At 42.3% G+C, this 27,853-nt stretch overlaps 3 protein-coding genes across 10 annotated transcripts in view; 2 read left to right on the top strand and 1 right to left on the bottom strand.

Moving 5' to 3' along the window:
- The first annotated feature begins 4,020 nt into the window (after window positions 1-4,020).
- On the top strand, window positions 4,021-12,648 carry ALDOB (aldolase, fructose-bisphosphate B). Its single transcript, XM_048932419.1, has 9 exons — window positions 4,021-4,155; window positions 9,195-9,316; window positions 9,597-9,808; window positions 10,057-10,111; window positions 10,261-10,421; window positions 10,645-10,728; window positions 11,203-11,377; window positions 11,575-11,774; window positions 12,165-12,648. The coding sequence occupies exons 2-9, from the start codon at window positions 9,205-9,207 to the stop codon at window positions 12,258-12,260; spliced, it is 1,095 nt and encodes a 364-aa protein (XP_048788376.1). The 5' UTR covers window positions 4,021-4,155; window positions 9,195-9,204; the 3' UTR covers window positions 12,261-12,648.
- Window positions 12,649-14,648: 2,000 nt separating this feature from the next.
- On the top strand, window positions 14,649-15,434 carry MRPL50 (mitochondrial ribosomal protein L50). Of its 2 annotated transcripts, none has more exons than XM_048932429.1 (2): window positions 14,649-14,782; window positions 14,913-15,434. In XM_048932429.1, the coding sequence occupies exons 1-2, from the start codon at window positions 14,691-14,693 to the stop codon at window positions 15,304-15,306; spliced, it is 486 nt and encodes a 161-aa protein (XP_048788386.1). In that variant the 5' UTR covers window positions 14,649-14,690; the 3' UTR covers window positions 15,307-15,434. The 2 variants fall into 2 exon arrangements, with proteins under 2 accessions (XP_048788386.1, XP_048788387.1); XM_048932430.1 differs by having other exon boundaries at window positions 14,650-14,782; window positions 14,916-15,434.
- A 1,399-nt stretch (window positions 15,435-16,833) lies between these two features.
- PLPPR1 (phospholipid phosphatase related 1) overlaps window positions 16,834-27,853 on the bottom strand; it is a 159,042-nt gene continuing 148,022 nt past the window's right edge. For all 7 annotated transcript variants that reach the window (XM_048932420.1, XM_048932421.1, XM_048932426.1 and 4 more), the window contains exons 6-8: window positions 21,946-22,122; window positions 20,237-20,368; window positions 16,834-18,302 (exon numbers count right to left, since the gene is read on the bottom strand). In XM_048932420.1, coding sequence (XP_048788377.1) covers window positions 18,270-18,302; window positions 20,237-20,368; window positions 21,946-22,122 — 342 coding nt within the window. In that variant the 3' untranslated portion in view covers window positions 16,834-18,269. The remainder of the gene's footprint in view (window positions 18,303-20,236; window positions 20,369-21,945; window positions 22,123-27,853) is intronic.

Here is a 27,853-nt window from a genome sequence, read left to right on the forward strand (position 1 = left end):
GCACAGAAACCAGTGCCATTACTGCATTTATCTTCCTATCCTATACAACACCAGCAGAAGACCTGTAACAGTTATTTTGCACAGCCCAGAGATGTCACCACTGGCAGTCTGATTTGAAGTTGTATCCCCATTTGCTGTCCCCAGAATAGAAATGGCTGTGAACATTTGGGCTTTGATAACAGCCTAGATATGCACTTGCCTATATTTCACTCTGAGCCATGATGTTTGTTGCAGCCCGGCTTTAAGCCAAAAGACAGAAGAACAAACAGGTCCCCCTCGCCTGAATGAAGTCCTGCACCAGCCCTGCCCATCACCCTCCACATACAACGTGCCTGCAAACACAGATGAGTACTGTGGAACTTGAAATACAGGTGATTTCTTTCAGTGGGGTTAAAGGACAGGTTCTCTGCAGTGGGGGCTAGGAGCGTAGGTGAATGAGGAAAACAAATCACTTAATAAACAATACCTCTGATTAGATAGGGATGAACAAGCTGGACTTTGAGACAGTTAGGTAAGATTGTAGAGTACAGAAAACAGGAAACATCCAGCACGAGGCAGAGAGGTGAAGAGGAGGCAGACTCCACTCAGCTCATCTGTTCTGATTAGACTTTAACCTCATCACGCAGGCAGCACTCTCCCGGGGCACTCAGAGGCAGGTGTTTTTCATGTGGATGCATATTCAACTCAGATATTCTTCTGAGTTTCAGCAATTCTTTCCACCTCATTTCAAACCTTTTCATAGCTCTGACCACGTACACAAGTGATAAAATTCAGACTATGTCATTTCCAAAAGTGCAGAGGGAAGCTTTAAGTTAGTTTTGTTGTTGATCCTTTGCTTGATGGCCAGTTATGTAATCTCTGAAACTTCTTTATCCAGTTCTTGCTTTTCCTGAGTATTTTTCAGGTGCACTACAATTTGTCTCTTGTCTGTCTTCATGTTTACTCATTTTCATTTTAAAGGCATACTAATATCAGGCGAAAATCAATATCAGAATGATACTGCTGGACACACAGAAAAACACAGTCAGCAACCAGAAGAATTGTAAGCAATTCTAACCTTTTTTATGTGATGTCTTTAAGCCAGGCTTTCCATGCATTTTGAAGTACTTCATCCAGCAACAGTCTTCACTCAGAACATCAGTGCAGAAGTGACAGAGCCTCTGCAAGCAAGGGTATTGCAAGTATATTGCAAGGACAGCTATTAGATTGACTTCTGCTGCAGAAATCCACTGCCTGCAAATGATACATTTGGCACTGTCAAAAGCAAAACCACAAAATAAAACATAGATAATAGCTTCAGCCTCCTATAAAGAAAGACTCTGGTGGTCTTTAAAAAATAATTTAATATGCAGAATACTTATGTCAACTTCTATATGGTAACTTCAGGTTGAAGAATCAACATTGGCAGAACATTCAAGCCATTCAAATACAAAATTCACTTCTATGCCACGTTGGTGAGAAAGAAATATCACAGGATATCCCAAGTTGGAAGGAACCTATGAGGATCACTGAATTCAACTCCAGAGTCCACACAGGACCACACAGGACCTCCTGTGCTGTGATGTATACTTTGAAGTAACTGCCCACAGCCACAAATTCAATCTCTTTTGAAGCAGTTGTAGCCCTCTACCAGGGTGTTGACACAGATATATATCTATAGCCCTATAGCTGCATTATGTTACTCTGAAAAAGGCTTAAACTAACAAACACACAAAAACAAAATTCCAAAACAAGTTAGGTGATTGGAAAGCTGAGAGAGATTACAATACTATAAGTTCAAACACCAGCCAGGTGAAACAGGTTTATAGTTTGGCTGATGCACTAATTTTGCTGTAGAAAAGTTTGTGTGGATAATGCTATCTTTTATGAGAGAGGGTAGTTTCTGTGCTTAATGAAAGTACACTGCATTCCCCTCACTGTGCCAGTTTACTCTTACCTTCTGTGGAGATACAATACCACTATAACTTCAGAGGTGTAAGTATCCCTAAACTATGTTTACAGAGCTCTGTTCCAGTAAGTCTATTTTAATGTTACTTCACTACTCATTTCTGTGGATTGCAGTCTGCAGCATGGCTTTGCATGTTAATAGCACTGAACCCTACAGTGACATTATCTGGAGTGACTGATCATTCCACATGAAATGGCTGCAATTCCTAAATTAAGTGAGGAACTCAGCCATGAGGTTTTCACATTTCTTTTGCTCAGAATCTCTGCTAGGACTTGTAATACTAGTGCTATCTGTGCTGAATTTTGGCTTAGAAGAAATGGAAACCACACACTAGCCACTTCCCATATGGAAAAACTATACGTGTAATTCTAAAAGAACAAAGAGCTGAAAGGGGCTACAGGGGATTACCTAAAGTGCTTTTAAAATATCAGACAATTCTTATCAGGAAGACTTCTCCAGATTTTCTGTTATAGTTACACAGTCTATATCACAGACAGCACATGGAAAGAAACGCTTCCTTGTATTTTCCTGTCTACAACAGCTTCTAAACAAACTGGGAATAGTAAGAACCAGTCTTGGGTTTTCACTGCTGTCTTGAAGAAGACTATCAATATAACATCTTGGTCTCAAGAGAGTTTTAGATATTTTTTTTTTCAATAAAAGCACTTTTAATCCATAAAAGATGTTCAATGTCTGTGCTTCAGAAATCAATATGTATTGGAGTTCCCTTTCTAGCTAGGGTGGGAAAAATAGCACATACAGCAGGGAAAGCTTTCTTATCAGTATCATGTGCTAGAGCATTCTTCACCAAAACAAAGAATGAATCGGGGAGGAGAAAATTAAACAAAACAGCACAAGCATGAGGCCCTCAGTTAGACCACACTCTCAGCTTTCTCAGAAACTTCTCTGCTGACTGTTGTGAAATGCAGACCCTGGCAGCACATTTGCTGTTTAAATGTCCCACAGGCACAGATATTGGAATGCAGCTCTAGGACAGAGGCTCAGGGAATGAGAGCCCTAATGAAGATAGTGCTGCTCAGTGGGAGTGGAAATCAGTCATCTCACTGTGTCCATGTGAAGGCTAAAGGTGTCACCATGTGAGCCAAACAAATGGAGAAACTACGTCATTCTTCAGGCAAATACTGGGGTTTTGGAGTAAAGACATACTAATGTCCAAGGTCACAGAATATACTGTTGCTGACAGTATGATGTTTGCCAAACAGCCTCACACTGTACTTTTCCCATGGATATGGACCTGCAATATGAAGAAAACAAAATCAGGCCTATGTCTGGATTTGGTGAACAGCCATGGCGTGATTTGATACAAAATGGAAAGCTGATACACCATATATGGTGTTGTGTTTTTCACAGAAAAATCTTGCTAAGCAACTGAAAAGTCTGCATGTCTTGGTAATGTAGGCAGAAGATATTTCAGTGGGCTTTTCATGGAGACTTGCACTTATACCTCTCCCAGTAGGCATATTACTTCTGGCAACCATTATTCTTATAGTGTGAAAGAAAATCAGTATTTGTGGTTTCTCTAATTCTGGTATCATAACATCACGTTTTATCACTCCACATATAAATCAGGAAGTGAAAGCATGTTTCCCTGCTAAATTTTCAGTTGAAGTATGGGGCTTAGGAAACCTCAGGAGTAACAGTAATTCACACCAGTGAAGGGTCTGCCCCAAAGCTCTGCATTTTCGTTTCTAATCTTCCTGTCAGCACAGCGTAGTTTTCTGAATATAAGCTTTCTGAAGATCTAAACCTACATTGAAAGTTATACCCCAGATTCCAGCAAAAACTTTCTATGCTTTCTCTTGTAATTATTCACAGGCATGTTTTAGAAGAAAGAGGAATAATTTGAAATAATTGGAAAAGTCTCAGTTTCACAGCATCGTAACTTGCATTATATATACGGGGGAGGGAAAGTGGGTGGAAAAGCAGGGACAGCAAGTAGGTCCAATGATTGCAGGTGGTTGCTGTCTAGCAGCCAATCAGCTATCCTGGGCAAGGACATCTGCCCAACCAGCCCAGAGAGGAGGGAGATTAAAGAAGTGGAGGAAAAAAAAACAACAAAAAAAAGAACAACAACAACAAAAAAACCTGCCAAGAATGTTATAAAAGTTAGCGACTGGAAGGACTGGGTCTCTTTGCCTGCAGCCACCTCGCCAGAAGTTTGAAGCAGAGGCAGTGTCCAACGGCAAGTAAGTAGCTATTTGTTTCTAAACTGTAGAGCTGGTAACTGCATCAGCAGCTGAGTCAGTGCGTTTATCTGAGCAAGGCTTTTGGGGGGGCGGTCAGGTTTTGTTTTGTTTTTATTTTTACTTTCCAGAAAAAAACTTGCAAGAAGTGAGCACTCAGCTACGTTGTGGTGATCCTTGTGACCCACTGGCTGTCTAACTTAGTTTAGATATTTAATTCTCTTTGAGTAAGTGATTCTTTAGTATAGAGGACTAGAGGAAGAATATATTGACGTTGCTTTCTACTGCTTCATCTGCTTGTGTAGTACATGGATTTTTGTTTTGTAAGGAGAAGAAAGAATGGCTGGAGAATGCAGCTGGTCCTGACAAATGCCTGTGCTGACAGAAGTGTAATTTTCTGTGCTCACTGTCAGCAGTGCTGAGAGGATTCTTTGGTAGGGGAATGTATGGTACTGTGCAATGCAGAAAACCAGTCAAAAGAGAACACAGACTTGGGAATACTGTTTTTATGCCTCTGCAACAGGCTGTAACTCTTCTAGTGAGCAGCCAGCCTCAGGAGATTACTTGTCAACAAACTCTGATCCTTACAGAGTCTATCACCCTCCCTACGTGCCCAGCACCCAAAACTACTTAGTCTATCTGAAACTTTGTCCCTGCTTCCCCCACCTCTCCTGCTGCCATCACAAAACTTGATTTCTCAGCTAATTCTGAAGCAGATTTTTATCTCCTCTGAGTAGAGCCCAGCCCTGAGGGAGAACTTTCACCTAAGGATCACGCGAGGCTTACTTTCAAGATAAAAGTATTTGCTGCCACCTCACCCATCTTGAGTGCTCCAAGATTGTTTACATGGATTGCTGAGGTTCCTGAGAATAGCTTTCTTTCACTCTTGTTTGAGAGATGGCATTGAGGTACATTCACTCAGAGTTTTGAGTACAGCTCTGCAGATAACAGAGGAACCAGGGCAGGTCTCACATATTCCCATCCAGATGAGACAGGGTGCTGTAGTAAGGTCCTCAGACAAGGCATGTTCTCACCCTCAAAAAAAAAAAAGACAAAACCTACTCAAAGACATGTCAAGATGGTTAAGTCTGTTTTTTCAGAGCTTATATCAAGGGAAAACATGCTGCTTTTTCTATGTGACATCAGTCTAAATATTTCTTCTTGTCCTGTGCCCTTGTCTCATTTCTCAGCACCTATAAATGAAATATTTTGTTATATTAAAACCTGCATTCCTACCACAAACATGAAGAGAGCAACATCGTGTTCTTTCCTCACAGATCCTTCATTGTACATACAGGAGACACAGCTTCTACTGTAACTTCCATAACAAAGTACTCCCACAGAGTCACAGAGTAGTTCTGGCTGGAAGGACACGGGGAGGTCTGCATGTAGCCTATTGTCCTGCTTGGATCAGGCTGCTCATGGCTTTTCAGGCAGGTCTTGACAGCTTCTAAAGATGAAGACAGCCAACTTGCTCCATTGCTCAGCTGTCCCAGTAGTGAAGAACATTCTTTATATCCATTATGAATCTCCCTTAGTTTCAGTTTATGCTTGCTGTCTCACTCTCCTGCCACACAGCTGTGAGGAGCCTGGCTCTGTCTGCAGATCGCCTCAAAAGGTACCAAGGGCTGCTGAAAGGTGCCCACAAAGCTACTTCTGCTCAAGGCAGAGCTAGCCCCAGCCATCTGGCCTTCTCACAGGGAAAGGACTCCAGCTAGACATTCTTGGTGGCATCCACTGAACTCACTCTGGTTTGCTGACATCTTTTCTGTACTGCAGCTGCATGAAAGTGGATGCAGTACCCTGACATGGTGTAACCCATTCTGAGCAGAGGGGGATAATCATTGTCTTCCTGTGGCACTCCAGGACACAGCTCTGCTTGCACAGGGCACTGCTGTGCCTTGTGGCTGGCCCCTCCTCAGCTCACTGCCTGGCAGGCAGTCTCCCAGGTGCTGTTCCTCAGCCTCAATGACCCCAACAGAACCACTGCCAGGAGGCAGCTGGCTATGTGTCCTGGCTCAACTCCACACTGTTCCTGTTGGCCTCCTCCCACTCCCTGTTCAGGCTGGACTGTGTGGTCACCCTGCAACAGAGCACATCAGTCAGTCTTACCAGATGAGTGCTTTCATTGGTCCAGATAAGAATGTGCTCTGTCAGGAAGACCTACCTAACCATTCAAACCTACCAGTTTGACAAGTGGCCAAGTAATCAGTGGCCAGTAGATTTACCAACTATAAAGAGAATATTAAGTGCATGACACATTATGGACCTGACCCTCCAACGCATACAGTGTGAAAGAGGAGTAAATCCAGTCAAGTTAAAGCCATGCCCAAATGTGGCAGGCTCAATTCTTGAAGACATTTTGCTATCAACAGTATGTTTTTATCTATATCTGCAGCTTTTGCGTCTTCAAATCTTGTCATGTGCACTCTTCTGAAACAGAATCTCTTATGTGCACAGTAAATGATATGCACATGTGCTCTGTACTGCAAACTGTTAAGAATGGTTGCTGACTGTGTTTACAAGTAAATGAACAGCCAAAGCCACTCACACTGGACACAAAGCATATTTTGACTTTGATCCAGCACATTTGGAAACAATTTTACAAAAATAGGCAATGAAGACACCAAGAGGAAAAAAACCATACAGATGCTCACCTGATCTTTAGCCATCTGCCAACCAGGATCCAGGTGAGATTTTCTGAGAGGTTAGAAGATGATGGTCACTTCAGGTAGCTGGAAGTTAAAGAAACTGAAAACATACTAACGATTCAAAGATGACCTGAAATGGAATTTCTTTTCTCCTTCTGCTGTTTGGCTTGCCTCTGCCCTTTCTTTCTCTCTATTAATACTAACAGAATGCAGTGTTTGTACTGATATCCATAAACACATTTTCACTGCAAGCCCTCCATTATGGTGACGGAGGAAAACTTGAGACTTCAGCAATGTGATATTTGCTTTTATAACTATGCAGTCCTTTTTCTCCCCACCTCTATTTCCTGCTGGTCAGCTCTGGAGGCTGAACAAAGACCTTTCTTTGTTTATGGAGCTGCTCCACAATGCTCCAGGTAGCCGTAAGACTGTTGTTATGCATTCAGCACAGTTTTAGGATTTCGTTTGTTCTTCCACCTTTTAAAAACAATGATATGTGGGCAGTTGACACAAAGAGAATGGTTGCTGTTATGTACGCACACATATCAGTGTGAAACAACTTGAGCTTATGATATTTACCATACTAGCTGACAGACTAAAATGGGTGAAAAAAAATGTTCTTGAGAAACTTTAGTAACAGCATTCTAGATGCTGTTACTGAGAATAAAATTCCTTCATGGAAGAATGAAATGGGCTGCCCAGCCATGGCAGCCTGCGTGCAATCCTTCTTCACCAGAGATTCACAGAAAAATATAATCCTAAATGCAGTGTCTTTTAACATTTTTGACCTTGGAGCTACTTCTCACCTTACAATTGCTCTTTTGCTTTCACTTCTTCACCGTTTCAGTGAGACACGCTGTGCATTTTATTACTCACGGTAGCTCAGCAGAGCAGCTGTGAACCACTCACCATGGCCTTTACATATCACTTTGCAGAGACTTTTGAAAAGCCTCCACCTATCCTTTTCCACTCTGTAAGATTCCTGCGTGAGAACTGGAATTAATCTGATGTCTTACTGTTCATTTTTGCCTTGTGGAACTACACTTTATTGTTTCAGTCTTTCAGAGTACACATTTTGGCCAGTACTAACCACTGAAACCTCATACTCCTGCATTTCAGCAATTTGCTTTGCTGGCTGTTCTTGGGTGATAAATGCCTTTTTCCTATCTTTATGCAAGCACAGGGAACAGGCAAGATATGAGACATAAGTCTTGTTGCTTAATGTATTACTAGAGAGAACCCATAATAGTGTTACTAGAGTGATGGTTTTGTATCTCAACTAGCTGGACAAAAGATTACCTGGATACATCTGCTCATGCTGTAGCACACTACAAGCTGTAAATCTGAAATCCTTTTACTGGTTTGGTAATTCATTAATTCAACTTTGGAGTACCTGCAATTTGCAAGCTTTTTCCACAGAGGCTATGAACAAATAGAGTTGTTCCTCACCGGTCTGCATAGCAAGTCACTTTTTTAATCAAGTGCTTCTTTGGTGTTGTTTTTAATGATTTATCTCATGGATGTACCATGTGCTGGTGGCCTGGTTGTCCTGTAGCTATAGAAGATGATGACAGAGGAAAAGAGAGTCTCCAGCTCAGACTCACAGGCACACGTGTATAGAGAATTATCTTGGGCTATTCAGATGCTAAACTATAATTTAATCCTGTTTAATGAGAGATTTACTAAGATCAAATATGGTGTCAGAACAAGGCAGATCCTGAAATTCAGGAGCTGGTTGGTTATGTGCATCTGGTAAGCATCTACCAGAAGTGAGAAAACAAAAATGGGTGGTGAATCCTACTAACCTCCCACTTCTCATGAAGAGTAAGCAATGCTCTACAGTCCTTAGATATGGGGAGGAGAGAATTAGAGAACAAAGCAGGAGAGAAGAACTGAAAAGGCAGTCAGACAAAGTAGAAAATACTGTAAAGGCAGGACAGGGAATGAGAGAAGAATTATTAGGAAAAGGGGAAAGCAAAGCAAACTGTGTGAAAGCTGTCAGTTTTCTTATTAGAGCGAACAGGCTGCAAGTGCTTTGCAAAGAATTTTGCAGTGTCCGCAATGTGCCTGCTTGTAAATTCAACACATTTGTTTTGGGGGGGGGAGGGGATGGAGCATAACCTTCCTTTAGTCTCCAAGCAAATCTGTATAAAATACACAGTCATTCACACCTTCTGATTGACTAAGATATGTTTAGATGTGGCTCCTGCTCTTCCCTGTTCTGATTTTGCCAGAGATACAAGAACAACTCACTAGATTTCTGGACATATGTCTTCAACAGCATGGGCTGGACAAGCACAAAGCTTCCAATAGGCATACTCAAGGCTAGTGTCTAAGGTGGACTGTTTGTTCAGTCTGTCCTCATCTTATAACTGCCCTTTTTTTCCACAGATAAGTCACCATGACCCACCAGTTCCCAGCTCTATCTCCAGAGCAGAAGAAGGCTCTTTCAGACATTGCTCAGAGGATTGTGGCTTCAGGAAAAGGGATCTTAGCTGCAGATGAATCAGTCGGTGAGTTATGAAAAGCAATCAATCTGCAATACCCAAGACTTTTCTCTTTATTTTGGTTCATCTTTGAATTCAGTGGAGTAAATAAAAAACATTTAAAAACTGTTAACTGATCAGGGACAGCTCAGCTACCCAGAGCTGCATCTGAAGCAGCAGAAGGTGACAAACTGTGTGTTGAGGAAAGCTCTACACTGTAGCCCAAGTTCTTTCTATTTACTATATATGGTGGCTAGGAGGGTAGCAAAGCCTGATACATTTGCCTGCCCTTTGGCAACTTTGTTAGGTACCATGGGAAATAGGCTGCAGAGGATCAACGTGGAAAACACAGAGGAGAATCGTCGTGCTTTTCGAGAAATCCTCTTCTCTTCTGATGCTTCCATCAGCAAGAGCATTGGAGGAGTGATCCTTTTCCATGAGACACTCTATCAGAAAGACAGCAGTGGAAAGCCATTTCCAGCTATCATCAAAGAAAAAGGGATGGTGGTGGGAATAAAGGTGAGTTGCATCCTTTCATGCTAAAAGAACTCTTAGGTCATCCACTACAGCCAAATCCATATTGCCATTTATATCCAATTCAATTCTGTTCTTCCCCTTTGCTGCACCTCTTCCTCCCACCCCTTCCCTCCCTTACACTAGTAGTGTGTTCAGCCCCGTATTTCAGTCACAGTCAATGTGCAAAGGTAGACCCACTCTGGGTCACTCCTGTCATTTTGTAACCCTTTCTATTTTTGCTGTCTCTTCAGCTGGATGCAGGCACTGCACCTCTGGCAGGAACAAATGGAGAAACCACCATCCAAGGTAAGGTGAGATCTCAGAAGCCCCAGTTGTGAGTGATACAGTGAAAGCCATGGTGCGACTCAGCAGGAGATGCAGCCATGGCTGGTGTCACTGCATGTTTCACAGCTGTATCCTATCCCCTCATTGAAGCACTGTTCTTTCATCTGCAGGACTTGACAAACTGGCTGAGCGCTGTGCCCAGTACAAGAAAGATGGTGCTGACTTTGGCAAGTGGCGTGCAGTGTTGAAGATCAGTAGCACAACACCCTCTCAACTTGCCATCCAAGAGAATGCCAACACCTTGGCACGTTATGCCAGCATCTGCCAGCAGGTATCTACCCTCCAGAAAAATTTCTTGAGATTCTGTTGCCCCTTCCTTGCTGTTCCCTGTGATAACAGGTGAGAGATCTTGAAAGGCTGATCTCTGGGGGGGGGTTTGGGAAAGATGAGGATGAAGGGCAGTAAAGCAAGAAGAAATACCACCAAACACAATACGGATGGCAAGTAGTTTTTTCTTCCACACTTACAAAGACTCCCATGTTTTTCTTCCTTAGAATGGCTTGGTGCCCATTGTGGAGCCAGAAGTCTTACCTGATGGTGACCACGATCTCCAACGCTGTCAGTATGTCACAGAAAAGGTAAAGAGATTCCTTATTCTCTGCTTGCCCTCACAAATCACTAGCTATTCTTACACAGAGTTTGTATTGCTCTCAAGCATTTTTAAAGAATAAGTTCCTTCAAAACTGCACCACATGAATTCACATCAAATAATTAGCAAAAAGCAAACTTGCAGTAGAATCCATGATTTTTGGATTTCCATTCAAACTCTCAATATAAACATTCTTGACCTCAGAAAGATACATAAAGTGCTTTACTCTTTGTTCAGTACCTCAGTTGCAGGGACAACCCTTGCCAAAACGAAAAATGGTATTCTGGTACTGCAAAAGTTCTCCAGGGCTCTCTAGGACCGCAGCTCCTGTAACAAATTCTAAGAGAAAGTGAGATGTGATTTGATCTTCTCATGCTTCCAAGGAATAAGTTGTCTTTCCACAGCAGGTTGAGGTAAAGATTTGAGGACAGGTTTGTATTCAATCCTCCTTTTCAATCATTAGGTTCTGGCTGCTGTCTACAAGGCCTTGAACGACCATCATGTCTACCTGGAGGGAACACTGCTGAAACCTAACATGGTGACAGCTGGGCATTCCTGCCCCAAGAAGTACACCCCTCAGGATGTGGCTGTAGCAACTGTCACTACTCTCCTCCGCACTGTTCCTGCTGCTGTTCCTGGTGATTCTTGAGTAGTTCTTATAGTAAAAAAAAAAAAAAACAAAAAAAGAACAAAAAAAAAAACACAACAACAAAAAAAAACCTTTCAGTTTTACTAGACTTGCTATTACATGTGATATGCTGACTTCTCTGTCATAGTCAGTAAGTGTGGCAGATGGAGCAACCTATTTCTAAGTCTTGAGGCCTATGTCTTTCAGGAATCTGCTTCCTGTCTGGAGGTCAAAGTGAAGAGGAGGCTTCTCTCAACCTGAATGCCATGAATCAGTCCCCTCTGCCTAAGCCTTGGAAACTGACCTTCTCATATGGGAGAGCTCTGCAAGCCTCTGCCCTGGCAGCATGGCTTGGCAAATCAGAGAACAAGAAGGCTGCACAGGAAGCCTTCTGCAAGCGGGCTCAGGTATGAGGCCTTTCTCTTGATGCAGAGAAGTGCTGCTTAATTTGCACCAAAGTTGTTGTTTTGGTTGGTGTGACAGAAGCCTAATGCAAGAAGCAACAAAGGTTGTTACTAGAGGCAACAGGATAATTTTGTTTTGTAAAGTGGATTTACAACTACTTTGTGTTGGTCTGAAAAAATTGTTCCCCTTTCTGCATAACCATGTGACTCCCAGAGAGATATCCCTGGGAACTGCCTTGGCAGTGCCACAAAACTAATCTAGCTCATACGTAACATTGGTGAATTCAGAAGTTGACTGATTTTCCCCTATTTATGCCCTTTGTTCATTCCTACTATTGTTCTACATCTCTTTCTCACTCTGTGCTATTGGGTTTCCCTCCTTTTCTTTTTCAGATTAATAGTTTGGCTTGCAGAGGACAGTATGTCACATCTGGGAAGAGTGATGCAGCTGCCACACAGTCACTTTTCACTGCCAGCTACACCTATTGAAAGCACAGGAATCTGCATTTGTCCTGTCCTTCTCCACAAGGTGGAAGATGCTCAGAAATGAAAGAAAAACAAAGAAACCTAATTTCCCTTTCCCTGAACAAAACTGGAAATGGATTAGTTTACTCTCCTACCTTGGCTTCCACAATTTACAAAGGGGATATTCTTTTTTTCACTTACACTTTCAAAAAACATAATTCTTTCCACGCAAGAAACATCTAACACTGAATCACAAATCCACTCTCCTAGTTTAAACTTAATTCCCAGAGTAGTAGTAGTTCCCTAGTAACTCAGATAGATACCCCCATTACCTCACTTTGCAGTCAAATCCTGAATTATAGAATCTATGTGTATCTTTAGTTGTGTGAATAAAACAATAATTAAAATCCAATATATCTCACAAATCCTTATTTTTTATAAATCTTTCATTCTTTTTCATGCCTCTGTGGTTCTCAGCAGCACCATAAACATTAAGACAAAGTGTTGCTGTTGCTGAGCTTGGGAAATCCTGCAGAGGTCTAAATGAAATAAGCCAGTAATGATAAAACTGGAGATGTTAATCCTGCTAACTGAAGACAGACACTGAGAAAAGCTCAGAGTGTACATGAGAAGCTCTACACTAAGCTAAATAACACTGCCATGAAAAGTTTATCCTTCCCTCATAATAAAGAGAATTATGCATTTTGTTTGGCTTGACAAGGCTGCCAGACACTGAGTTAGGGTAGCATAAGAAATATGAGGACTATTTTCCTTGGTGCTATTATTGAAATATTTTCAGAGCAATCAGCCATAAGCGTGCAGGGAGGGATTTTGATCACAGAATCACAGAATGGCCAGGGGTGGAAGGGACCTCAAGGATCATGAACCTCCAACCCCAATGCCACAGGAAGGGCCACCAACCTCCACATTTAATACTAGACCAGGCTGCCCAGGGCCCCATCCAATCTGGCCTTGAACAGCTCACCTCTAGGGACAGGGCATCCACAACCTTTCTGCACAGCCTGTTCCTGCACCTCACCACTCTCTTGGTAAAGAACTTAAGCTGGCTTAATTTGAGTAATTTCTACCCACATGGCACAATTTGAATAATTATGTTGATGCTGAAGGCCCACCGTTTGACCTGTGATATGTTGTCACGTACTTGATAGCGATGCTAAGCTTTCTTAAAGCACAATTACACAGCTATTATGAAAAAAGTGCTAAGTGTTGTGAAAAATAAAATGTAGTTCTATTTGCTGTACAGGTAGAAACAGCAGAACTAAAGTAAGCAAAAGAATGTTTGCCAGGCAATATAAAACACTGATCACCTGATAAGACCCTGGGGCAGTCCACCAACCTGTGAAGACCATACAAGCCTGAAGGTGCTCATTCCCTCTTAGAAAGCTTATTCCTTCAGCTGGAAGTGGGGGTCAGAACTCCACCTTCAGGCTCACCTACCTGGTAATGGAGGTGAGGTCACCCAGGACCCAGCTTGTGCAGCCACAACCTGGCGCTCTGCTTGTCCCAGCCATTGGCACCTACTGCTCTTGCAGCAAAGAAAGTAGGTGAATCATTTTCCTGTAACTTCACGGTGCCCTTCCTGTTAACAGCCACCCATTTTAGAGGCAGTGCATCACAGAGATCCAACCACTGAGTAATCACACACTCACAGAATTGAGGCATTGGAAGGGACATCTGGAGATCCCCCAATCCAACTCCTTGCTCAAGCAGGCTCCCTATGGAAGGTTGCACGGGAAAGCATCCTAACAGGTTTTGATTATCTCGATAAAGAGACACCACAACCTCTCCAGGCAGCCTGTTCCAGTGCTGTGAATTCATGTGTGCATTCATCCCATCCTGACCATGGTAAACCAGTAATATACGAACTGAGTGACTTGTCAGAAGGCACTCAGGCGCCAGCAGCAGGGTCAGGCACAGCACCTCTCTTCTGGTTCAGCTGTGGTCCCCTACATCTCCATACACCTGAATTCCAACAAGCTCTGCTCACAGCGAGCAGCTCATTGCAGCACGATGCAAAGTGTGGAAAAGGCAGCCCCTGAATCCAGCAAAAGACCCTCTCCCCCTTTCAAAAATGAGCGCCTTGGCTTTGCCAGGTAACTCCCGTTTGTGCGGGGGACAGCTGCCGTTCACACTGCGTGAGACACGGCTGAAGTGACATCTTGAGCCCCGACGCTTGTTTCTGACTGACTCACTTACGGCCAGGACAGATCAACGTTCGCTGCACCGAGCGCTGTTTCTCGCTCTTATAGAACACAGGAAAACGGCTCTTGTCCCGGCGCCCTGCGCCGCAGCGCAGCCCGCAGGACAAACCACGGCGAGAGCACTAGAGCAGCACTACGGCTCCCGTCAAGCACGGCGGAAGGTGGTGCTGACGTCATTTCCGGTCAAGAGCAGCAACGTCATTTCCGGGGGGGGGGGAGGTTTCTTCGCAAGATGGCGGCCGCCATAGGGCTGCTGGTGGTCGGACGGCGGTTGAGGATGGGTCTGGGCCGCACGCCGCTTCGGGCGCTGTGGGGCGGCCACAGGTGAGAGCTCGGGGCTGCGTCTGGGGCTGGCGGTACGGTCCGCCGTTGCAGGCAGTTGGCTCTGCTGGGAGGCGTTTTTAAATGTCTGGGCACAGCTTTAGTGACTGAAAATGCTTTTCTTTAATGTCAGCAGGAAGGAGGACAAAGAAGTAGGAGAAGACAATGTAATTCCTCAAGAAAAAAAGGAATCCAGCCTGATCTGTCCCCCGCCACGCAGCAGAAAGTATTTTCCTCCAGAGGACATACAGAGCATCCTCGAGGCTCGTGTCAAGGAGATTTGTGGGCCATCACTTGCTGGCAACTGGCAGCAGACGTCTCTGAAAGACAACAGGTTGAAATATCGGCTCCTGGCTCAGCTTGCAGAAGAACTTGGTCACGCTGTGCCCAACTCACAGCTCCACCTGATGTGCAGTGCACAAGATGTCCTGACTTTCTATAGCACTCCTGTGAAGGGTATGTCAAAGTTTGATGAGCTGTGTGCTGCAGAACTGCCCCCAAACTTGAAGATTGCCTGGGAGCGGTGAGACCGGGAAGCATCACTGCACTTTGGTTGGATTCTTAAGGCCAAATTGTGGAGCTGGAGCAGAACCATTTCATTGTTATATCAACCTGATATGAATATCACCAATAAAAATGCATCCATTTGTCTTCAGATTTGTTTCTTTTTATTGTATACTGAAAAAGTGGAAGTTGTACTTAATGAAATAGTGTTGTGATGCTTAACAGCTGCAGGTCTAGTGGGGGTAATTAAAGTGATGCTGCTCATAAACATCTTGTCTTTCATTCCAAGCCGTGTAATGGGATTCAATGAGTGTGTGTTGCTCTGTTTTGTGATGCTGTTTAGCTCAGTCACCAAGACTAGGCCAGCAAATTCTTGGAGAAGGTGTGGGGATGTATGCTGGCATCTTCGCTGTCCCCTCCTCTTGCCTTTCTGAGAATCAAAATTGTGTTAGAAATGCTTCTAAAACCCATCGCAGACATCATCTTAAAATAGAACTCTACTTGTTCTACTAAAAATTAGTATATGAACATAGTGATTGCCAGGCAGAGCTCTGAAACCTATTTGCTCTGTAACAGTGAACTCTCAGCAGCCATCAAGGTAGCTTCTGGCATTCTTCTGTGACCTAGTTTTTGTATTCTAAGTTCTGCTGGCCCTTGTAGCAGCTATTACTCAATGTTAATTTCTCTTTCACATACTAGAAGGAGCCAGGAGGAACAAGAAGAGTCCTGGGTACACCTGCGGTACTGGCCGGGGAGCAAGAAAGGCCACAGCCATCCAGCAGGATCACTTGGCCCTAGCATGCAGCTCAGCTACAGCTGCCAGTTGCATTACATAGGCCAGGTTTGCATGAAACTTCATGTACTCCCAAGAACTGTACATCCACTTTAAGGTGATGCAATACTGAGGAAAAGCACAGCATAGCAATGTATTTATTTTAGGCAATACGTCTTTACTAGAGACTGTGGAAGCCACTGTTAGGTCTCTGTACAGAAGCTGCCTAAACTTGCTGTAAATGGCACACTGAGAAAGTTGTACCTCTGAATAAAAAACCCAAAAAACCCCATGGACCACATCTGCAAAAAATGAGATACAGAATATAACTGGGTTTATTTTAGTATTCATTTCCCCTGCTAGCCCTTTGGAGCATGATGAGGTGCTGCTGACTGGGCATATCAGATGGAGTATTCTTTGCTGATGATCTTCCCTAATGCCATTATCTTCCTAAGACAGCAGAACCAGCCAAGTTTATTCAGCAGTTCTCCCCCAGTTTGAGGGAATTTGGATCAAAGTTCTAGTGAAGGCCCCAGAACACTTCTCGTGATTCCTCATGGTTCTGTACGGCCCAAGTCTGATCCTGACATTCCTAAGACTGACCCAGACAGCAGACATCAGAAGAGTCATGAGAAAATGCCTACATGGAGAAATTACTGCATGACAAGACACAAACAGACCTCCCATGTTTTCTTTGTGCAGCAATATACAGAAGAGACAGAAACCACACTACTTTTTTTTTTTTTTTTTTTTTTTTTTTTTTTTTTCATCTGTTTTGGAAAAAAATATACAAAAAAAAGCGAAGAACCAAAATGGAAATGTGAGGTAAACATTCCAGTAAAAGTACAGACAGAGGCTCCATTCTTTAAAGGAGACACACAGCAGTTATCACCATGCTACAAGGATGAGATGCAGGAAAAGCCTAGAAACAGTGAGACATCATGTAATGAAGCCTTTGCCCCAGCTCTCACCATGATATATGCATTCTTTTTGATCTCCCCCTGCCTCCCCAACCCCCAATTATCTCTTTATTCCTTAAAGAGTGTTGCCGAATTTTGAGATAGCTGTACAGATAGAAATTCTGCATGGCAGTATTTACAAAAATGCAGACTGCTACTACAGACTGTGTCAGTTTAGGTATTCAAATTTTTTATTTTATTTTTTTAAACTCACCAAAGCCCCTCAGTGAAAACAACATTGTCAGGGCACAACTGGCTCAATGCTGAGGCCAATCTGAATACTCAGTAATGCCACTCCACAGAAGATGTGGCATCACCTTTCCCTTGTATCAGTGTTACCTCATAAATCTGGGATGAAGTTATGACACACTTACAGCGCAGCCTCCGCTCCACAGTGATGGCTGTATATCCCCATAGTCAGTTCCTGAAGCCAGGTTCCACTGGGAGCTTATGCTGGGCCTAGGGGAGGATCTAGGGACATGATATAGTCAGCTCACATGCTATCAGCTACTACTATAAATTTTCATCTCCAGTCTGTCTATATTGCAGACTGGATACGCCACTTTAGTTATTCTTCAATAACTAGCACAATCACTCACACCAGAACAACCAGGCTCTGATTCAGTCAGATACTTAAGCATGCATCAGATCTGCCAAGTTTGGAAGCTGCACGGCTAGCTGAAGTCTGTGATGCTAAGGCTTGCTTAAGTAGCTCACTGAATCAAGGCTGGATGTTTACTACTTGTTAGTTTGGGTTAGATTTCTGATCACCATTATTTTCATCTGAGTTAAATATATGTAATTACTTCAGAGCTTACCAAGATCAGAATCTGACCTGCTGGTTGAAGCACTTTGTTATGGTAAGAAAAGGTAAAAGTGAATTTTTTCTCAAGATATATTAATTCAAAAATGAAAAAAATCCGTGTACAAATATCACATAACAACACCAACAATTCCATAGATGTAATTCCTCAGTGCACACTTTAAACAAGAAAAGGTTTTGGGTTTTTTTTTTTTTCTTTTTTTTTTTTTCTTTTTCTATTTTGATTTTAAATTCTGGCATAATAATATTAAAGCTGACAAAAAATCAGGGCAAGCTACATCACTTCCTCATACAAAAAAATGTACAAAACATTAGCTTCTAACTAGACATAACATAATACTGATCATCACAGTCGGACACTTAGTAACTGTGTGTCTTGAAGTATTGTACTGGAGGGTAATAAAAAATAGCTTCTGCTGCCAGTCTTCCATCTCAAGTCACTTCAGTCATAGAGGCAGAGTGATTCTGCAAAGATGAAAACACAGACACATGAGCACTGGTACATGTCACTTACATATGTTGTGTGGAATGAATGAGAAGGCCCTTCACCAAATGCAGAGATGTGACATTTGTCACCCAACCAGCGTAGTGCTTTCGAGGAAGAAATGGCTGCAGATGTGACTGCTGTCTGTTGTGAGCTTATGACAGGCAGCTTGAACTGAGCCCTGCTCCTGGGCTGTGAACGCTCACCAGCTGTTCTGCAAAACAAGGTGCCACTTTTTCCTGGGAATTTTCAAACTGGACTGAATTCTGTCCAGAGGCACACGTCAGTGTGGGTTCATAGCACTCCTTACAGTCACGTAGCTAATGCCATCTCATGTGCCTATCCTCAGTCACTAAGAGTCTGTAAACAACATAATGTCATTTCACGTTTGGCTTTGTGTGATGTGCGTGTGTAGATCCTACAGCTCAATGCTAGGCAACTTACAGAGCTTAAAACCATTAAAACCATTAAGAAACCTTACGTGGAGGGTAAGTATGGCAAAACACAGGCAGGCACAAAAGTCCTCTTTGTGTCAAAACAGACAGTGCTGATTCTTGGAAGCCAGTGTCCAGAAGCTTGGTAGCAGCACTGGTTTGTCCTCAAATCACACTGCATCTGCAGGTTTTGTGTGCATGCAAGGAAAACACGAGTGGGGACAGATGCAGAAATCTCCAAGAGAAGGATATTCCCTATGTCAGAAGGAACACTAACAAGCAGCCACTCCAGGGATTAATTATAATAGCTTCTTAATGGCTTCAAAGTAGGATCATATTTTTCTTCTCTTTCTTTTTTTTAACCCCTGCCTATTAGGTGTATGGTCATTTAGAAACCGATACTCTGAATCAGACAAAATTACCTTCTTGATTAGAGCGCACATCATCAGTTAAGGCTCAGTCCCTACCTGCACCTCTCAGTCCAGAAGCTATAAATAGATGACTAGACAAAATTTTTCATAATCTGTAAATGCTTTTACCTATTCTGTCATATACAGTGCAGTATAGAAGGATTTTGTTTCTGGACTGCAAGTCCACCAAGGAAAACTAGATGCACAATCATTTGAAAGTCTTCCAGCAGAGTTTTGCTACAAGTCGATCACAACTGACTATTCAATTAAGCAAATTTTTTCCAAGTGTTAGAAATATCTTTTCCATTTTCTTTAAATGATTATTTTCAATTAATTTGCCAAAGGTTTGACAAAAGATAGTACTAACCTTGCCACAAACCAAGCACACAGCTAATGCAGGAAGTACAATTTAAAGGACAAACTCCACAAGGGCATTTCAGACAACTGATGAACTACAATTCCTCATTCTTGGCAGATGGCATTTGCTTGTTTGTTTTGGGTAGGTTTCATTTATGCCAACACAAGCTATCCAAAGTTAGCTGTTTAACAACAACATCATCAGTGATCATAATTACACTAGCTTTTTTTTTGCAAACTTGAGAGAAAGTTAGCTTCTTTGATGGCTTAGATAGAAAACAGTATAATATTTCTTAATTTAGAAGTTACTAAGCAGTAATAAGGATAAAAATCTAATTTTTATCCTCACTGGACAGCGCGAGTTATCCTCAGGACTATAAATCTTAAAGTAAATCTTTAAGACATCCCAAAAGCATTCTTAAGTGTGATTACACACTTATCTTTACTTTTCTCTCAGTTTACTGTTCTAAGCAAAACTCTGTTATTGCACAGAAGGCATGTGAAATCCTACTGATTAAGTTCTGGATGTGCAAGAGGAGAAGAAGATCTACAGAATTTGGTGGCTCAAAGGATAAATGCCTTTAAAAAATCTCCCCTGATGCATATTCTCATTGTTCAGTGAGCTTAGTATTAGGAATGAAGCCATCTCCAATTTTTAGTCTGCCAGATGGAAAATACACTTTGTGATGGTATGGGTGAGAGGATTTACAGTACCTGTGCACTCAGTGTCTCCAGAGGACTTTCAACTCTTGGAAAAGCCATTAATGGCATTCCTCGTGGGTCTTCAGGCTTCGGTTTAGAAGGAGCTCCATGGGTGCCCTTAAAGTTATGGACAACACATATCCCCTGCACAATGTGAAAAATGAAGACAAACATAATGAAGTCAGCATGTGTTGTCCAGAGAAGTAACTCACAGCAATTCCCACCCAGGTCTCTCAACTGCAAGTTTTTGCACGTAACTTCACCTTGGGATTTTGAGTAGAGGCATTGTCTGTCTCATTCGGCTGCAGTGCACTGACTGTCATAGTTGGCCTTCTGGGTATCTTAGTAAAAGGGTTCATCCTCTTGGCTGAATCATTCTCAGCTTTCTTTTGTTTTATACAGCAGACTCCCATCATGTCTGCTTTATCATCACAAAATCTAGGACTAGGTTGTTGCTGCACTGTCTCAACCAAATAATCCCTTGAGATTGTGACTTCCAATTCCAAACATTAAAAACAGCTCATTCAGTCACTAGTCATTCCTCACATCTGGATGGCACCAAGCTCATTTAGCACCACAATTGCATAATTCCAGCACAACTCCTGCAATGTTCATCCTACAAGGCCTGCTGTTGTGCATGATGATGTAACCAGTAAGGCCTCACCTTACACATATTTGCTTAGGGTTTAGGAACAGAATGGAAAGAAGGCATGCAGAAACTCATACATCTGCTGCCAGAGCATATCCTGCAGCCAGTCCCTTGCTGGCTGTTTTTTGCTGCTCTTTAGATCTGACTAAGGAGTAGGATGCAGCCTGGGTGAATGGTGATTGTGGAGTATACAGAGAAAGAAAGTGTTTGTAGCTACACAGTGGATGGTTTTGAAGGATATAGCTTTTAAATGGAATTATGAACATTTTGTTCTTTTGTAACAGTGGGAATCACCTTGAGTACTGTGTGGGGTAAATCCTCAGCAAGAGATCCCTCACCATGCAAAGCACACCACACAATCAACAGTGGAGTAAGTAATGCTCTAAGTCTAGAGCAGGACACTGTTCCAAGATTCTGAGGAAGGGCTACTGATGGCATGTTTTAATACATGTGATTATCCTAATGAACCAATCAAATCATGGAATCATCAGGGCTGGAAAAGATCACTAAGATCATCTAGTTCAACTGTTAACCAATCACTGCCATGTTCACTATTTAAGTAGTTCTGTCTCCAAGGGAGTTTCTCCTGACTTTCCTTTCTATTGCACTTCTTCTGTGGTCAAAAACAAAGAGGAAAATGAAGACTACTGCTCAGAACCCCAGAAAAACGCTGTACCCTACATTTCTGCCCATAGAAGGTCGCCAGCAGTTTAGCAATATGTGAGGGAACGAGTCTCAAACATTCTGCCTCTCTTTGGACATTAACTGAAATCCTACACCATTTTCAAAGCATTTTTCTGGGAAAGTCATGTGAAAGCATGGTCAGTTAATTAAAATAAAATAATCTTGAAATACACATGAATACACAAATGTCATCATATTAGCCTTATTAATTAATATCAGCTTGATTTCATATTAGAGTTTTCTCTGATGGCACACTCATGACAAGGGGCTAGAATTAGTTCCTAACAATTGGTTTAATTAGCTCCAAGAGACCACAGGAGAGGAGCAATATTATGTTTATTTCAAACACATACTTCTAAAAGGAATGGGGAAGAATTGATCAGCTTACCAGAAACAAGGCGACTGCACTTCCCAGGATGAAGCCTGCGATCACATCTGAACAATGGTTTCGATACTCGGAAACTCGATTCAGCCCGGTGAGGAATGCAGCACACAGGGTGCCCAGGCACAGAACAGGTTTGGCTAGCCTGCTGCTCTTTGTTTTAATTGTGCTTGTGATGTACATCTGAAAGAAGTACGACCAAAATTGAAAACGGATTTGGCACAAAACTTATTTTTTTTTTTTCCTTCTAGTCATATCATAATTCAGCAGAGATGTGACAAAATCCACGGTTCATGAATAAAAGCCTTGAGAAATGGAGGAAGAGATTTATGATAACTCAGTGAATACTCTCAGGTAAATAAAACAGGTTCTGAAAAGTGATGTTTCAGGATGTAAAATATCCAATCAACTGTATTTACTACGTACTGGATTTCTGAGCTATTATGTACAGCTCAGTTTCACTGTCTTGACCTTTTTAAGCACTTGCTCAAATGGCAGCAAATATGTGCTGAATGTAAATGACTCAATGTTTGCAAACAATTCCTGCAGAACTGTGATGAGAACATAGTGTTAAGTTAACATAGTGAGAACATAGAACCTATTCATGCCACCTATAGCTTTCTAAGCAGTAGTCAGGTTAAGAAACAGATTCTTAACATTAAGAGGAACCACTACAGACATTTTCTGCAAGGCAAAATGAAATTCAGAATAAAAAAGGTTTCTTTCAAAGCAGAGTTGATTATGAAAATGTAATTCTAGCGCACGAAGTTTCACTATGCTCACAATGTTGTTCAGTGAATTCGACATGTTTTAAGCAGTTAATAATTTATTTTAAATGCATTTTGAAAAAACAAGCAAACAAACAAACACAACAGAACAGTAAAAACTTGTGTCACAATTAGTGGCTAGTCATTAATTCCAGAGCCTCAAAATGCTGAAGATAAGCAATTTGAGTCTGATGAGAAAAACAATACAATAAGATCATTTTCATCAAGCACAGGTACCTACAAGGGCAGGCTGACAGAGCTGGCTGTTCAGCCTGGAGAAGAGGAGGCTCTGGGGAGACCTGAGAGAGGCCTACCTGTATCTAAAGGGGGCTGTAGGGAAGAAAGGGACAGAATCTGTAGCAGAGTCAGTTGTGATATAACAAGGGGAAACAGGTTCAAACTAAAGGAGGGGAGATTTATCACTGGACCTGAAGAAGAAGTTTTTTTACAGTAAGGTTGGTGAGGCTTTGGCACAGGTTGCCTAGAGATCTGGTGGATGCCCCATCTCTATAGCCATTCTAGGTCAGGCTGAACTGGGCTCTGAGTATCTGATGGAGCTGTAGGTGTCCCTGTTCATTGAAACTGAAATGACGTTTCTCAAGGCCACCTTGTCCATTGCCTCCTATATATCCCTTTCTTCTGCTCTACTATATTTATTATTTCATTTAAACTTTCTCCCTGTCCTACTTTTTTCCTCTTTCTCACTGTCTGGTCTATCAAATGCCTCTGGTGCTGGCTTCCCCTCTCGGGCTGGTGTTAAACAAATTAGCCCTAAGACCATTACAGTATTCTACCTTTAGATGTGGGCACTGACCTGCTGGTACATAAAGAAGCAGAGCAACTGACCAGTGGGGTATATCTGCTCGTACCCGGACAAAACTACTCTGCCAGCTGCCAAGCAACTGCATTACTGAACTTTTAACAGCTGTATTTGCTAGATCTCTGCCTGAGGAAATGAAGTCTTCTAGTGAACGCATCAGATAAATGTGAATTCAATTTGTGAAGTGGAACATTATATAAAAGAACTGAGATGGGACTAAGTTACACTGAGGGCTCCTGCTCCCTTTGTTTCTCCAATCCGACATGGGAATGCACACACCTTGAAATGACAGCTACCAAATGACACTAGGTGGCAATCTTGCCCCAGTTTTGCCGGTAGCTTGCGCTGAGCCTGACCAACACTGAAACTCACGTTAAAGCTTTTCTTTGGAAACAATGGGGAAAAAATATTATTTAAGTGAAGAGCCACTGTGTGAATAATTACTGCCCCATCCTTTCACCCTGTGCATTTCTTCCTGCAGAGGCCACTTCAAATGAGCAATTCAAAGATTGCTTTCTAATTCCCCACCAAAGCACTGCTGCAATTTACAACATCCGAAGGAAAATAATTACTTCCTTAAAGCAAGAATGCAGCCCTGCTGTGACAGCTGCAATCTCCAGCTAGAGAGATCAATTAATCCCTGCTTATTTTCTTAAGGCTAAGAGATGAAATGATGTTTAGCTTACTCATGCTAGAATCATAGAACTCTTCGGGTTTGAATGGACCTTTAAGATCATCTAGTTCCAATTCCCCTGTTACAGGCAGGGACACCTCCCACTAGTCCAGGTTGCTCACTACCTGCCCTTATAAAAAGACCCTCCCCCAGCTTTCCTGTAGGCCCCCTTCAGGTACAGGAAAGGTGTTATAAGGTACCCCTGTGCCTTCTCCAGCCCCGGCTCTTTCAGCCTGTCTTTGTAGGGGAGGTGCTCCAGTCCTCTGATCATGTTCGTGCCCTTCCTCTGAACCCACTCCAACAGCTTGATGTCCTTGTGTTGGGGCCCCAGAATTGGATGCAGAACACCAGGTGGGGTCTCACGAGAGCAGAGTAGAGGGGCAAAATCACCTCTCTCAACCTGCTGGTCATGCTTCTCTTGATGCATCCCACAAGGCCTTCTGTGCTGCAAGTGTGCATTGCCAGCTCATGTCGAGTCTTTCATCAGCCAAAACCTCCAAATCCTTTTCCTCATAGCCATTCTCCTTCCAGCTTGTATTTGTGCTTGGGATTGCCCTGACCTAGGTTCAGGACCTTGCACTTGGCCTTGATGAACTTCATAAGGTTGGCATGGTCCCACTTCTCAAGCCTGTCCAGGTCCCTCTGGAATTTCTTCTCTCTAGTATGTCGACTGTACCACTCAGTTTGTGTCATCTGCAATTTCACTGAGGGTGTACTCAATCCCACTGTCTGTGTTGCCTACAAGGATGTTAAATAACACTGGTCCCAGCACTGATCTCTGAGGAATGCCACTCATTACTGGTCTCCACTTGGACACTGAGCCATTGAACGCAACTATCAAAGTGTGACCATCCAATCAATTCCTTATCCAGTGAGTAGTCCATCCTGCAAATCCATTTTTCTCCAATTTGGCAACCAGAATGTCATGCAGGACTCCCTCACTAATGTGGGAGTTTCACTACTACAGATGGGATGTCACCTAAAGCACTCAAGATTCACACATCTTGGCAGGAAAACATAAACTTGTAGTAAAGAGAACATTTTTAGCAATGAGGATAATTAACCATGAAAACAGACTGCCAAGGGAAGTGATAGGTTCTCTATCACAAGGAGGGTTTTAAACAAGACAGGCTGTTTTTTTTGGATCTGTGCTCCAGTTCATCCACAGATCATCAAATGAGCTTGGAAATTACTGGGTGAGATTCATTTTGGTCAAAACTTGGGATCAGTGTGGCTTTAGCTTTATTGCTTTAGTCCCTAATGCAGACACTTTTTGAAGATTCTCACAATATGTTTGCCCCTTCAGTTTTTCAAAGCCTTATGTAAGAGCCCAAAATCTCAGTGAAAATTGCTTGAATTTGATTTCCTACATGCTATAGGGTGTTTGATAAATTCCCTGGACTACTATCTATGAGGTAAAATTATTTACAAAACACTACATGTGAAAATGAATTGTTTGATGTGTGTGTGTATGGGGAGAGAGGGGAAGAGGAAATGAATATAAAAAGATGTGAGGAAAGGAGAAAATTGATATACAAAAATAATTAACATATGCTTTATCTATATAATTTATTCAGCTTCCTTAGTGTATTTATCAGCACTCTCAAACGATGTATTTAGCAATGTGCAATGTGTGATAGTAGCATTCATCCCGCATCTCCCATCTATTTTCAGACAGGCCAAAGCATAGACAGCCAAGAAGTTTTTTTCATTTGCAAGTTTAAAATAGACAGACATTTATATATATGCCTGTATTTATACACGTATGTAAGTGTATGCTCACATATATTTATAACATATGGTGTATCTGTGCTGAGGAAGGCTGAGTGGAGGAGTCTGCCTAGTCCTGATGTAGAAGTGAGGGAGATTTATTTTCCCTGGAAAGATTACAATTTCAGCCCAGTTCTGGAAAAACTGGTGTCCTGCAAGCTTTATAGATAATCTTTGCCATGGAAATTTCTACACTAAGAGCCAATGACAACTGTCTGTCTTACAGAATGTTATGCAACCTCCTGGATGTTCAGTGAAGTTTCCTTAAGTGTCAGAGCCCTGAATTTCAACAATTAATCTGGCAGGTGTACGTGTATAAATGGAGGAAATTGACAGTGGGGTCACAGTGACCTGGGTTACTGAAAGGACTTGCTGTAGGTATTTAGAATGTCCCATACACTGCAAGTTTACTGTCTAGGAGTATTGCATCACTCTAGTGTTGTCTAGGTTGTGACAACCATCATGAGGTGGAGTCTTCTAGTCAGATGGAAGTGACAGAAGGAGTTATTTGTGGATACTGCTAGGTCAGTGCCTAGCTTAAGAATCCTAAAAATACTACCAAAATGTTGACAAGACTGCCTTGTTGTAGCCTTTAGCCACAGAGACCATCCTGTGATTGTACAAAAGCTCTCATTGCTTGCTCTCACTTCAGAAAAAACAAACAGGAGAATTAGCAAGAGGCTACAATAAGAGATCATTTAAATGCAGTGAAATACTTTAATTTTATGTGTTCAGGTTGAATATCACTTGCTGGATGCCCTTGTAGCTGATTCTCCTATGACCTTTCTCAGAGTGCCTAACCAGGATACCTATATGCAATATGACATTTTATTTTCTTTTTTTGGGGGGGTCAGAAATGTTCAAAAACTGAGGAATATTTCTAACATGTCATCTTCTCTTGAGTAATGTCCTTAGAAGCACACATTACTAATTATACAGCAGTTTGCACTATGTATTGAGACAACCCTACCTGGGAGGGCTTACTTGGAAGACTAATAAAATTGCATTAGATATAATTCCAGTTCTGATGTAAGCATGGAAGCCAGTGCTGCTGTTTGGCTTTTCTTTGTTGTTTTTTGTTTGTTTTTACACTTCCCCTGCTTTAGGCATACAAATTTCATCTGTGCCTGAAGGAATTAAAAGAATCATATTTTGGGTTCTCAGCTTATTTGGCAGGAGACAAGAAAAAAAAATAGCCTATTTGATTAATTATAAAACCCACATTATGGAAAAGAACAACACAAAGCCAAACCAACTACAATGGGAGCACTGTCACTAGCAAAGTAATGAACAATTCAGTACAGAGATGTCTCTAAGGGATTCTTGAGAATCAGTGACAGCACCTTTAGTGCTGGAGGATGCTCTCAGGCACCCATACTGTATGGCAGTATGGGCTAAAATTGTACTGCAGACTGAAAACTTGTGGCTCAGAAGGAGTTATGCCTTAGACCTTAAGCATCAGATGCAGGCCTCTCCTATTTATGCACCTGTCCCACAAGGGCTGAAGGCAATCATCCCCCTTCGTGCCATTCGCTTCCCTCTAGTACCAAGGAGAAAGCAACCCAGGTGTTTCACAGCCTAGGGCTAAGAAACACTGAACTGCTGGAGACTTAAACTCAGGATGGAAAAGTACTACTCTCCTTCAGCTGAAATCAGCCGTTTCCAGAAGATGTGCCTCCCTAGAAACCAAAGTCCATGGAAGGCATACCCAATCTGAATCCTGAAGAAGGCATCTTAATACCCACCATGGAATCACAGAATCACTGTGGTTGGAAAAGACCACAAAGATTATCTAATCCAACCATTAGCCAATCACCACCATGCCCACAATCATAATGAAAACAGCTTCTCTAACACTGCAAAGTCTGCTGGGAACTCTGTTTC

This window comes from Lagopus muta, chromosome Z (genome assembly GCF_023343835.1).
Source record: "Lagopus muta isolate bLagMut1 chromosome Z, bLagMut1 primary, whole genome shotgun sequence".
NCBI lineage: Eukaryota > Metazoa > Chordata > Aves > Galliformes > Phasianidae > Lagopus > Lagopus muta.

Coding starts and splice junctions, on each gene's coding strand:
- ALDOB (XM_048932419.1), top strand. CDS start 9,205: ATGACCCACCAGTTCCCAGCTCTATCTCCAGAGCAGAAGAAGGCTCTT. Junction 9,809..10,056: donor GGATGGTGGTGGGAATAAAG/GTGAGTTGCATC, acceptor CTGTCTCTTCAG/CTGGATGCAGGCACTGCACC. Junction 11,775..12,164: donor CCTTCTGCAAGCGGGCTCAG/GTATGAGGCCTT, acceptor TTTCTTTTTCAG/ATTAATAGTTTGGCTTGCAG.
- MRPL50 (XM_048932429.1), top strand. CDS start 14,691: ATGGCGGCCGCCATAGGGCTGCTGGTGGTCGGACGGCGGTTGAGGATG. Junction 14,783..14,912: donor GCGCTGTGGGGCGGCCACAG/GTGAGAGCTCGG, acceptor CTTTAATGTCAG/CAGGAAGGAGGACAAAGAAG.